Source organism: Mobula birostris, chromosome 15 (genome assembly GCF_030028105.1).
Source record: "Mobula birostris isolate sMobBir1 chromosome 15, sMobBir1.hap1, whole genome shotgun sequence".
Classification (NCBI taxonomy): Eukaryota; Metazoa; Chordata; class Chondrichthyes; order Myliobatiformes; family Myliobatidae; genus Mobula; species Mobula birostris.
The window spans coordinates 48,810,404-48,824,274 of record NC_092384.1 but is presented as its reverse complement, the minus strand read 5'-3'; the positions used below and the strand labels follow the sequence as shown (position 1 = coordinate 48,824,274).

The window sequence follows — 13,871 nt, the reverse complement described above, 5'->3', positions numbered from 1 at the left end:
TGACATGCACCATGGTCCAAGGGAAATTTGTTTCATTTGGTGGTATACATATATCTGGTTGAATGCCAATAAACTGGAACTTGATCATTCACTCAACAATCAAAATGGCCATATGCTTTAGCTGTCTTTTGTTTTCACACGCTAGGCCCGTCATTGCTGACAGTGGGAGGTTCTTGGATCATCCTCCTGCTACCCCCCCCCCCATTAGCTATTTAAGCATTGTCCACCATTTTATGACTGGATGAAGACCTGAGTACTGAGCTACGTCCTGGTCTCTTTCTGCATTGTGTGTGAGTCTTGCCCAAAATCTGTTCATCATGATCCCCTAAGTAAATGCAAAGTTGCTTGAATATCAGTACTGTAACCACAAAGTTACTGACACCCATAAAATCTTAAATCTTATAATGCATGGAAAGAACATCCAGGACTGTTTGGCTTATCCAACAAATGACCTCAAACAATGTAAGGTGTTAAATGCTTGCTATACATCTGCCACTTGAGGGAAAGACGTGGTGCAGGGACCCATGCACGATCCTGACCTCAACTGCTCGCTATGTGGAATTTCCCCGTGACCACATGGATTTTCTCCCGCTGTTCCAGTCTCCTCCTACATCTCAGAGATGTGCATTGTTGGTAGGTTAATTCACTGTGTGAATTGCTCATGGTACAACCTGGAGGGGTTGAGGGGAATGCGAAGCAAATTAAATAGGATTTAATGTAATATCGGTGTAGCTTGATTGTCAGTGCAAACTCAATGGACTAAAGAGCCTGTTATTGTGCTCAACGACTCTAACACCGATCACAATGAATGCTATTTTTAAAAGAATTAATATAGGAGTTACAAAGACACTGAAGAATAATTCCATTTCATAATATACTTACACATCATTATCATAAACAGGAAATTTATGCACCAGGAGGGAGGGAATTCCAACCAACTTTCAACAAAGGAAAATGTTATTGAAGAATACTTATGAAAACAAAATACAACACTGCCATCTTAAAAATTAATTAACCTATGGTATATAGGATTAACTTTGACATTAGCTGGGAAAATATCTGTGAAATTAGTCGGAAAATGTTCAAAGTTCAAAGTACATTTATTATCAAAGCATGTATACATTACACAACCTTGAGATTCATCTCCTTACAGGCAACCACTGAGTATTAAGCTATAGAATAATTTTAATTAAGACTCATTTTTTGAAAAGTGGAATTCTACATTTAAACTGCAGGTCAGTGCAAACCCATTATATCACTGAGAAATTTTAATGTGTTCTCCACTTTTGCCATAATTGTAAATTTTAACGCTCACATGTTGACATTTTTAAACATGTGATTTAATGTCGTCTTCTGAAAATCATTTTTGAAACATGGATCCAATAGCAAAACTGTTTTCCATTCAGAACTTTGTTTTAAACCAAAATTTAAACCTATTATTCTCCACCGAAAAATAATTGTGCTATTCTTTGTCTACATAATGTTCTTTAATAACTACATATGAAACTAAGTCTGTGCATAGTTTCCAGTAGCTGTAATCAATATGAATCATTTCAAAGCATTATTATGTTGTCACTTCACTCTTTTTCAAAGTATGGTGGCACAAACAAACTTATCCATGCGATCCATCACCAGACAGGGCTTACTACAGAGGCTGCATACATGAAAATGTCCAGATTTATTGATGTGACGTAGTTGCAATGATCTGCTTCTAAGTAATTAGATTTTTGCTCTGAGAAGTACACCAATTCAGAGAAAAACACAAGAAACCAAAGGACACACACAGACAAGGGAGGCAGAGTAGTGCTTCAAGATGTCCCATGGGACAATTTATTAGCATGCATAGCTCAAACTAGTGTGTAGTGGGTCAATTCCCAATTGGAAATTAAGAATGACATTCACTTTAATAGCACGATCATTTTCAGACATGGTTAAATCATCGAAGGCCACTTTCAACTCAAAGTTGAAAGTTATTGGTCACTATAGTAGGCAAATTCAGAGAGGTATAAAATTGGTGAATTGAAACATAAATATTCTGTAAATAGCTTCTAAACTACATCATTCAGCAGAATTTATACAATACAGTGCAAAAAGTGTAAAAATGGATTTATTAAACTGAACATCCATTAGCACTGCTTTGTAGAGAGAGGCTTATGCCAAGATTTATTCCACAGATCATAGTAAACACTGCTCTACAATATAAATAAATTAACAGCACCTTCTGGAAAAGTAAAAAATCTTGTATTTCATAAAGTTGTAGAAAGACACACATGCAACCAAAGCCTAGCTTTTCCAATTACATAGGAACAATCATGCAAACAACAAGAGTTTCAGAGACTATATACCTTTTGTTTGATTCAACTTCATTTAAATGTCATTGCTTTTATTTTTAATAAAATATTTGTAGTCTACAAACTGTATAGTCGCCCATTGAGTTTTATTAAATTTAGTGATGTAACAATGTTCTTGATGAATAAAGTCAAAATGATATTTAAAAATATACCACAATAAACCTTCAAAAAGACTAGCAAGGCATTGCAGGTAACAGTCTACAAATGTAATATTTGGTCAGTAACATGTTTTGACCCTCAAGAGAGAACGTATATCTGCCAGTGTGTGGATCAGATATTTGCATGACAACACTGCACCCTTTGGTTCAAGTACCAGTATTGCCTATTACTTTCATTCAGAACAGGAATAAATGTGTTTCTTAAGGTCCAAACAAGCCACAACATTCATGGGCAGAAATTGGTTGAAGAAAAGGGGAAGCAATTAAAAAGAGAAATTAAGGTTAAAAGCTATTGCTGGCAATCTGTTTAGGTTGGATAGTTTAATCATGTGCTCCATCTTCTATGATACTTATTCAAATAGAAATGGCAGAGGCAGATTGCTAACATTCTCTCCCTCCTTCCACATTGCTTTTCTCCCTCCCAAATTTAAAAATGTTAAATCATTTTTAACTAACATGAATTCCCTTGAACATTGTGACTTGCTCCTCTCTTCTAACATTACACCTTTTAGATGAGTATTATTAAATATAGTAATGGTGAATGTTATTCCTGAAAAACACCACATTGATAAAGATTAGGAATCATTCACATTTAAACACCAAGATACCATTTGATCCATTAAGCACATTTAATGTGCATTATAGCAATAAGCTACATCTACAAATAAAATGCAAAAAGGGGAAAGGGAATTAACCGCAGGGGGATGCATTGAACTTTGAAATCTTGTACAATCAAACAATTCAAATTACTGATTGATCAGAGCCCTGTTTTTAGTAAAATAATCTCAAAATTAAAAGAAGATGCATTTCTGTCAGCACTTTTAAAAAAAATTAGTGCTGGGTTTGCACATAAACCCTCATAATAAATACAACACTAATAAATAAAAATTAAAGACATTTCTATGTTTGAACTAAATGCACTGGAACAGAAGTCAAGAGGATTAGCATGCACTAAACAATTAACAAGATTATTAAGTCTACACGAACTAGCTTTAAATTATTCTACCCCCCCTAATTACTTGTTAATATCTCAGTAGTATTCAGCCATCAGTTTCATGCGATAAGTATTGCATGAAAATGTGAGCATACTTTTTTGGCATCACTGCCAATATTTTGACATATAAATACTGAATTTGTAAGTTCTGCCCATTCTGTGACAACCATGCCCATCTGAAAATTAAACTACATTTGATAACTAAAGTAGTTTGAAATTTATGGTCAGTTAGCTGTTTTTAATGATTATTAGGACTTTGTCAAGGCTGAAATAAAAATAGGAAATAGAGACCCTCTGTTAATAAATCCTCTAGTAGAAAGAGGTTTAACCACATGTACTGAGGATTTAATATAAATGTTTTCAATGAAAAAAAATTAGCGGGATATCTCAACTAACTAATCTTAGGATTTTCTTCCTAGTTGCAAGATCTGCAGGCTATTCTCCTAAATGGAAGACAAAAAGTGGATGCCAGGTTGTCAGAGTGATGAATTTCTGATATTTGTTTTATTTTATTGACTTGCCCAAAGGCCGCAAATGGGTATTTTGAAAAAGAGAACTGATATAGCAAAATTGCTTTCCAAAAGTTTACTAATAAAATTAAGTTATGCAACTAGTAAACACACTTTTTAACATGAGAGACGTGTTAAACCAAGCACATAAACGGAAAAACTATTTTGTTTTGGTGAATGAAATTTATCATCTAAGCATGAAGTTTCAAACTAATCCAATTTAAAGACAGCTTTGAAGCAAAAAAAAATCCTTCCACCCTGGGTCAATTCCACCGTTATTAAAATTGGAGTTTGGTTAACCTTTGAATGTGAGAAACCAATGTGTTTTCATGATTGTTTCTAAACTGCACGAAGGTATTGAGGTGTGAGATAATTTGTGTCAAACACCACAGCAAACATTTAGGATATAGTTCATAGCTGTAAAAACTCATTTAACATGTTCTGCAGTATGTGAAGAACAGTAATACTTCTTGTGAGCTATAAAAGTTGAAAGACTACTGAACTTGATGTTACACAAGCGACAGTATCTGCTGTTTCCATTCTGCACAGGGCTTGGGACTGACATAGCTGTTTGAACAGATTTGTCAACGTTATTGTGTGGACTGAGGGATTTGAAGCCTAGATCCCTGGGGCTATCAGGCACTGGTGAGATTTTAAGAGCAACATTAGGGGATGGCATTATGGAAGGTTTAGGTGAGATATTCTGCAGAGGAGATTCAACTGAAGATTGGGACGAGACAGATTCTCTTTGATCTTTGGCATTTGGGATATTCTTCTGTATTTGAGCACTCAACTTTGGAGATAGAGCAGGAACCCTTGAGTTTTGAGGACTGCTTTCAGAAATACTGTTTGTCATGAGTTTACCTTGTGATACTATGTCCTCCATTGCACCTTCTACTGTATACCCAGGTGAAAGTTGCTTGGTCAACAGCAAATCATGTGCATTTTTAAAATGCTCAATAAGGTCTCCTTCAATTGGTCCATTGAGTGGGCAATAAGGACAGATGACTGAGTGAGTACGCTTAGGTGTTGAGAAGGTCTTAAAGTGAGACGATAACTGAGGCCCAGCTTGCAGAGTATCTGGACTGCAATGGTACATTCCTGGTGAGTTGCTTGGAGTAATGGAGGCATTAACTAAGTTTGGACTTTCTGGAATACATTTAGTGCTTGTTTCTTTTTTCTTCAATTCCTCTGTTTGTACATGAGGATCTGCAATTTCCATCCTATTTTTCTTAGCTTTCACTGATGCAGGACTCTGCATTTTCACCCTGGCAAGAAGATCCGCCTTATTATGCTGAAGGGCAGTAGCAGAACAGTAATACTTCTTGTGAGTAAGATAATTTTCCACACTGTTAAAACTAATTTTACAGGACGTACATTCATGATAGTCTGTTGAAAAACGCAAAGCTGGAAGCAAAGGGGTAGTGGGAATTACTGGTTCTTCCTTAATACGAGGCTTTTTGCTAAGATCAATTGGTCCATCAACATCAGAACTTGAACCTGGTGATGAAGTTGCACTGGACTGAGTAGTTAACATATAACTTGTTGACAGGGAAAGGGATTCATTTGACCTTGAAGAAATCGAGAGTGTTTCCTGTTTTATTTTCAAAGCTTCTACATTGTTAGAAGCTCCAGCATTTTGAAGAATGCCAGCTGAGGGACTATGAATAGGCACTTCACTTGGAGAGGGAGGTGGAAGCGGCTGGTGGCCTGAGCCATGAATCTCATACAGCTTTCTACGTCTGCGTGTACGTACAGTTTGCTGAAGGACTGCCACTTTCCCACCATTTGGCCTCCGCAACGGAGGGTCATGTCTTGAAGCGCAATACAAACGTTTGTGCACAACATAGGTTTCATGACGTGTAAACCTTATATTACAAGCTTCACAAACAGTTTTTGAAGGGTCCAGATCAAAGTCTTCAACAGAGTTGCTAGGACTTCGGCTACCTTCACTAATTCTACTCACACTTTCTCCTTCAGAGGAAGTATCCTTCATTCCAATGTCTTCCGATTTGATTTCTGGTACTTTATTCTCCACAAGTGGAATCCGTACGTCTCTTTCAGAGTCTGTCTGTGAGGAGGAAGCAGCATGCTGATTTTCCATGACTAAAGTTGGACAATGAGATGTCTGTTCAGTTTTGTTTATTGATGCAGAATCCTTCCCGGTCTCATCAGCAGCTGGGTTATCTACCTGTTGATGCCTACTAGAACAATACAATCGTTTGTGTGCCAAGTAGTTGTTAATATTATTGAATGTAATGTCACATTCATAGCATGTGGCTCCTTTTTGAATGGGCGCTCCTGCATAAAGGATTGGATAGTTGTTAACCCCTTGTTTCAGTCTGCTATGGACCAGCTCAGACATTTTAGCTAAAATTTCTGAAGCTTGTGGAAATGAGGAGGTATCATGACTGAACATGTATGGAAGCAGAACCGTCCCTTCAGACATAATTGAGCCAGTCCCAGAATGGACCGGGCTAGAGGCTGGTGTTGGGCTTGAATGCTCTGACTTCACTTTTACTAATAGGGTGCTCCTTGGGGACAAAACGCTGGAGGAATGATCAGGGGTGCGATCTGCTTGACCTTCCATAGTTCTATCAACTTCAACATCAGCTTTCAGATTGAGGGGTTCTTCTTTGATTTTCACCATTACATTGAGTTCCTCAGGAATGTCTTTATTCACAGAAGGAGAACCTCCATCTTCCTTGCCCCTCGTTTCCTCCATATTGTGCTGTAGCTCATTGCCTTGGTGAATATCCATGTGTTTGACTAGGTCAGCTGAATTTTTTAGCTTTTCGTGACTTTGATTACATTGAAATGTATCCTGAGCTGCATGCAATGAGCTGTGTTGCTGTAAGCTTGATTCGGAATCCCCAGTGTACTCACACTGGTTACATTTAAAATTCGGGAAAGGGCTTGGGACATTCCCAACTGCAATGAAGAAATTACAAATAAAAATCAAAAAATATAGCATTATTTCAGTTTGGTTATTATACAGAATATCTCAAAACCATCAATTCTACACAGCTGGCACTACATGCAAGTGTGATGTCTTTTAAAACCGATCTCAGTATTTACAAATGGTTTTCCTTAGAATATGAAAACATGATTCTTTTGAAAGTCTATTTTATATAAATATTATATCAGATAGATCTATTCTAATGCAAACTTTTCCCATTTTCCACCAACACTAAGAGATGCAAATTTAGGATGATTCTTACTTACCTGTTAAAGGTAGTGCTGGTACTCCTGGCCCTGGAGAGTGTGCTTCACTCTTTGAACCGGGCTGGCATACCATATGATTGGTAACTAGATGACTATACAGGATGTCTCTTGTGGTAGAGACAAATCCACAGCCATGACAAACACCTATAGTAAACCACAAGAGTTTTAGAAATATTGGAAATCTATACCAACTCTATTAATTTTATATACAAAATATGCTATTTTGCCTTATGTACAGTATTTTAGAACTGATACCTTTTTAAAAATTAAGTTTACTGATGTGTTAGCATTAACAATTACATAGAAACATGTATGGATCATTGAGCTCCTCAAACTTTCTCTCCCATACGGATAAACTGTAGATAAATTATCTGTGCATAACGTAAATTACCTGACTTTTGGGGATGTCACATAACATATCCTGCTAATTAACCATTTCTTTTATTGCAACACTGTATTGCTTGTCTTCAACTAATCACAGATGCACACTTCAAAGTTATTTGCTATTTGATGAGTTCATATTTGAAAATTCCCCCTAGTACAGAACCACTCCACGTTCACTACCTCCATGAATACTTCCCAATTCACCATGCTAATAACTTTCTTAAAACAGTAATCTTTCTTTCCTTGTACAATACTCCTGAATAGAAACAAAAACAGAAATGTTGGAAGAGTTCAGCCGGTGAAGGGTAACATCTGTGGAAAGAGAAATCACTTAGCATTTTGGGTGAGGGACCCTTACTCAAAACTGGGGGAAGGGAGGAGGGTTGTCAGTTTTGAAAGCAGAACTGATAGGAGGAATGGAGCGCAAAACAAAAGAGTTTATGGAATTGATTAAGTCAGATCAGGTGATAAGCAGCACAAGTACTGATTGTCAGCAAGACAATTTATAGAAACAGTGAAAGGGACAGTGAGTGAGCTGTTTTGGTAGCGAGCCATCAGACAGACTGGGATAACGGACCCCCACCGTGCTGTAATCACTCTATCATTGTGTGCATTCACTTCCCTGAGTAATAAACAGTACTCTGTTAGGTCTCCTAATCTTACTGTGTTTTGATTTTGCCTGATTACATTGATTTTTTTCCTAACTGTCCAGGTATAAGATCCTGTTTCCTCTCGGATGTATTAAATTCGCCTAACAACGTTGACAATTTCTGAAATAGTCTAGCAAGCTACTCAATTCAGTGCATAATTAAAGAGTGACAATAAATATTAACCTCTCACAAATGACTGAATCATGTAAATGAATGAAAACTCTACTTGGAAAAAAAATCTGCTTCGTCTCCTGGCCTCAGTCGACTATTTTATATCTGAGAATTGGATTTTTACTTACAGATCTGCCATTGAAAACATAAATAGTAACTGTTTTCTCAAAAGTCAAAAATTGGAATGGAGAAAACAAGAGGACGATAGTCAGTCTGAGAGGCCCAATACAATCATGAGAAGAGATTAGCAAACACTGTTAATTGAAGTTATGCAATTCATTTATGCAGCTAGTCAAAGGGCTATTGAAGGGATCCATTGAGCAACTTTGTAAATGAGCATTTTTTAAGGTAGGCCAAAATGATCTATATTTACACACACGCATATTATATATATTATTATGTGTATGTATATATGTGTATATATATATATATATATATATATATATATATTTGCAAACATATATACACACACACATGCATACATATATAAATATTTTTATCATCAATTGTATCACAAATGAACTTTGTACAGGTATTTTAGTACCGTGTTCAAGATTATAAAGTATTATTTCATAAACATCAACTTAACTCTAAGGCAGCAATATTGTCTTGTCACATCTTGCCTTTAGACTGGAAGAGATCAGTTTATATCCCAATTCCCAAGGAGGGAAATGTAAAGGAATGTTCAAATTACCGAACAATTTCACTAATTGCACGTGCTAGCAAGGTAATGTTAAACATCATGCAAGCAAGACTCCAGCAATAGATGGAATGAGAACTGCCGGATGAACAAGCTGGTTTCGCAGAGAGGCTGAGGTACCAGAGAACAAATTGCTAATATATGCTGGATAATGGAGAAATCGAGGGAATACCAGAAGAGTATTTCCCTGTGTTTTACTGACTACGCTACAGCCTTTGTCAGTGTGGACCATAATAAACTATGGCAAATCCTTAAAGAAATGGGGATACCTGGACATTTGATCTGCCTTGTGAGAAACTTGTATGAAGATCAAGAAGCAACAGTTAGAACTGAACATGGAACAACAAACTGGTTCAGGATTGGGGAAGGAGTACGACAAGGCTGCATATTGTCACCCTACTTATTTAAGCTATAGGCTGAACACATCATGAGCAATGCTGGTTTAGAGGACTGAAATGGAATTAAGATTGCCGGATGAAATAATTACAACTTCAGATATGCAGATGATACTACTCTAGTGGCTGAAAGTGAGGAAGTTTCTAATCAGAGTGAAAGAAGAAAGTGCAAAAGCTGGCTTGTTGCTCAATATTAAGAAAACCAAGAATACGTCGATCAGCCCATTAACTCCGTGGAAATAAATGGAAAGGAAGTGGAAGCAGTGACGGATTTTGTCTTCTTCGCTTCAAAGATTTCTATAGATGGTAACTGCAGCCACGAAATTAAACTGCGTTTACTTCTCAGGAAGACAGCAATGGCAAATTTAGATAAAATACTGAAAAGTAGAGACATAATGTGTCTACAAACATCCGTATAGTCAAGGCTATGGCATTTCCACTTGTGATATACGGCTGTGAGAGCTGAACTATTAGTAAGGCTGAATACAAAAGAATCAACGCCTTTGAACTTGGATGCTGGAAAAAAGTGTTAAGAGTTCCTTGGACAGCGAGAAGATCCAACAAGTCAATACTTGAAGAAATACAGTCAGACTGCTCACTAGGAGGCTTGATTATGAGACAAGAGCTCAAACATTTTGGCCACATCATGAGAAGACAGGATTCCTTGGAGAAGACGCTCATGTTAGGTAAAACAGAAGGTAAAAGAAGGCGAGGACGACAGAGGCTCCATGGATAGATAATATTACTCAGACAATGCGTATGACCTTAGGGGATCTTAGAGAGGCAGTTTCCAACAAGAAGGCTTGGTGTGCAGGAGTCCGTGAGGTCACAAAGAGTCAGACTCGACTTAACGACTGAACAACAAACAATATTGTCTCCAAGTTAGAACACTGTGTGTTTGAAACTTAAGCACAAATGTAAGCACACATCACACACATTGTAGTACCAGAGGCATGCAACATTTTTTAAAGTAGACTCACATCATAAGATCTCTAAAGCTGACTTTAAAAATTCAAAGAGGCTACAATAAGCAAAGCTAATTTTTGTTGACATTGGAGAGAGTTCAAAGGAGGTTTATGAAAATGACTGGGATTAAAAGACTTTGTCGTATGAGGAGCGTTTGATGGTTCTCGGCCCCTACTCACTTGAATTCAGAAGAATGAAGGGTGAACTCATTGAAACCTATCGAATGTTGAAAGGCCTGGAAAGAGTGGATATAGAGTAAATGGTTCTTATGGTCGGGAAGTCTAAAACCAGAGAATACAGCCTCAGAATAGAGGGGGGTCCTTTTAGAATGGAGATGCCCTTGGAAGGGCTGCTGGTTGGTGTCACTGCCTTTTGAGGGTCTGCTGGTTTGAGTTGTTGCCCTCTGAGGGGCTGCTGGTTTGTGTCGCTGCCCTCTGAGGGGTTGCTGGTTCGAGTCGCTGCCCTCTGAGGGGCTGCTGGTTTGTGTCGCTGCCCTCTGAGGGGCTGCTGGTTTGTGTCGCTGCCCTCTGAGGGGCTGCTGGTTCGTGTCGCTGCCCTCTGAGGGGCTGCTGGTTCGTGTCGCTGCCCTCTGAGGGGCTGCTGGTTTGTGTCGCTGCCCTCTGAGGGGCTGCTGGTTTGTGTCGCTGCCCTCTGAGGGGCTGCTGGTTTGTGTCGCTGCCCTCTGAGGGGCTGCTGGTTTGTGTCGCTGCCCTTGCAGAAGAAGCTGGTTCGTGTCGCTGCACTTGGAGAGGCCTCAGGTTCAGGTTGCCTCCCTGGGTCCTGATGCTCTCGGAGGTGTTATCAAAATTCTGAGATTTATGGATCGGACTTTAGTTCAAACTAACTGTAGTTCATTTTGGTCTCTTTCAGTTCTTGTTGCCGGTTGGCTGGCTGGGAGTTTGGGGTTTGATGTTCTTTTTTCTCCACGTAGGTGATCTGTTAACTTTTTTGTGTGAGGGAGGGGTTGGGGTTTGCAAGTTTTTGTTTCTTTTTCTTTTTCATCTGGGGCAGGATTGATGTCTTTCTTTCAACTACTTCTATGGCTTTTTGTATTTTATGGCTATCTGGAGAAGACCAATCTCAGAGTTGAATTTTGCATACATACTTTGATAAAATAAACCTTTGAATCCTTGAAGATGTGGAGGAATTTCATTAACCAGAGAGTGGTGAATTTGTGGAATTCGTTGCCACAGGCAGCTTTGGAGGCCAAGTTATTGAGTATTTTTAAGGCAGAGTTTGATAGATTCTCGATTAGTCAGGGCATGAAGGGATATGGGGGAAAGGCAGGTGAGTGGGACTAAGAGAAAAATCGATCAGCCATGATGAAATGGCAGAGCAGATTCAATGGGCCAAATGGCCTAATTCTGCTCTTAAATCTTATGATCTTAATCTTTTGATCCTAATATCCCCAAAACAAAATAAAAACAGACTCATCATTCATCACATTACTAATTTTACTTATCTTACCATTTGCTAATATGCTTACTAAAGTAACCCTATTATGCCTACAATTGTTGCATATTTGCCGAAAATGAGATTGAAATGTCACAAAGGAACGAATAGGTGCTATATAAATAGGGTTTAAAAAATAATAAAGTTTAAATGTGGTGAATTATCACCTCCTTACTGCATAGATGAGAAATGGGAATTAGTCACTTTTGGTGACTAAAGCAGGCTGAGTAGAATAGGCATCAATAACTCATTCACTGAAACCAATGTTTTACAATTGTGGAAAATAGAAGATTATGAGGGAATACTGGATTGAACTAAGAGATTCCGTCATCATAACTCTATAAGCATTTAATTATTTGGTAACTGTTAAAGCAAAACTCTAGTTCAAATTTAAATTCAGATGACCACAAACCTGAATAATCTGTTTCTACAAACATGTCTTAAAAGTAAGCATATTTTTACCTCCTCCCCCCTCCCCATTTACTGCAGGAACCACTCCCACTGTGATTCCTTTATCCATTTGCCCCTCCCCACTAATCTCCCTCCAGGCACTTCTCTCTGCAAGTGGCTAAAAGTGCAATACGTGCCCATTCACCTCCTCCCTCACCTCCATTCAGGGGCCCCAAACAGTCTTTCCAGGCGAGGCAACACTTCACCTGCGAATCTGCTGGGGTCGTCTATTGTATCTGGTGCTCCCGATGCGGCCTCTTCTATATTGGTGAGACCCGTCGTAAATTGGGGGACCGCTTTCTTGAGCACTTCTGCTCCATCCACCAAAAGCGGAACTTCCCCGTGGCTCAACAATTTAATTCCGATTCCCATTCCTGTTCCAAAATGTCAGTCCATGGCCTCCTCTTGTGCCACGATGAGGCCACCCTCGGGGTGGAGGAGCAACACCTTATATTCCATCAGGGTAACCTCCAACCTGACGGCATGAATATCGATTTCTCCTTCCTGTAAAAAAAAATTCCTTTCCCCTCTCCTCTTCCTCTGTTCCCCACTCTGGCCTTTTAACTCCTATCAACTGCCTGGTGTCTCTCCTTCTTCCCTTTCCCCAATGGTCCATTCTCCTCTCCTATCAGATTCCTTCAGCTCCAGTCCTTTACCTTTCCTACCCACCTGGCTTCACCTTCTATCTATCCTTCTTTGCCTCCTCCCAACTTTTTATTCTGGCATCTTTGTCCTTCCTTTGCAATCGTGAAGAAGGGTCTTGTCCTGAAATGTCGACAGCTCGTTCATTTCCACAGATGCCACCTGGCCTGCAAAGTTCCACCAGCATTTTGTGCGTGTTTCTTAAAACACATCCTAGGTTACTAAAGTAGATGGAGACATGAGTACTTGCATAAATGACCAATTTAGATCGCGTTTACTTTGGACCGGTCTAAATCAGAGTTAAGAGTAGCAACTAAAATAGCTGTAAATTGAGATTTTTTTGCTTGGATAATCTGGTTATATGCCCACTGTTACTGATTTACATCCTTGCAACCCTATATGTCGTTCTATTGATTGTCTAGGACAACAATTAAATGGCATTCATTATTTTCTCTGATCTGTGATCCTTCAATTAAAAAATGCAAAAATTGAAGAAAGTAGAAGAAAAATTCAAGATTTTATATGGATTTCAACAAACAAAAATGGGATTAATGTTAATGTTAAGCATTTATGTCCCAAATACAGAGGTATCTTAATCTATTCCAATTACCACTGGAATAATGAAAGCTCTCAGGAAAAAAAGGACAAGAGCTCTAATGTAAATAAAATGATAGCACTTTAAAATTATCTGAGCTGTACATGTGGCTTGGGGTTCTCTAGAAGACCAACCAGTAAATAAAATCACTTGCCTCTCAGTTAGGGCAACCAACTTTTGATCTCATGCCTGCCCAACATATAAAAATGGTAGCTTGGCCAGAGACCAC

At 38.5% G+C, this 13,871-nt stretch overlaps 1 protein-coding gene across 3 annotated transcripts in view; it reads right to left on the bottom strand.

Annotated features, from left to right (window-relative positions):
• Positions 1 to 1,163: 1,163 nt before the first annotated feature.
• zfpm1 (zinc finger protein, FOG family member 1) overlaps positions 1,164 to 13,871 on the bottom strand; it is a 215,345-nt gene continuing 202,637 nt past the window's right edge. For all 3 annotated transcript variants that reach the window (XM_072279737.1, XM_072279739.1, XM_072279738.1), the window contains 2 exons: positions 7,238 to 7,381; positions 1,164 to 6,943 (listed from right to left, as the gene is read on the bottom strand). In XM_072279737.1, coding sequence (XP_072135838.1) covers positions 4,440 to 6,943; positions 7,238 to 7,381 — 2,648 coding nt within the window. In that variant the 3' untranslated portion in view covers positions 1,164 to 4,439. The remainder of the gene's footprint in view (positions 6,944 to 7,237; positions 7,382 to 13,871) is intronic.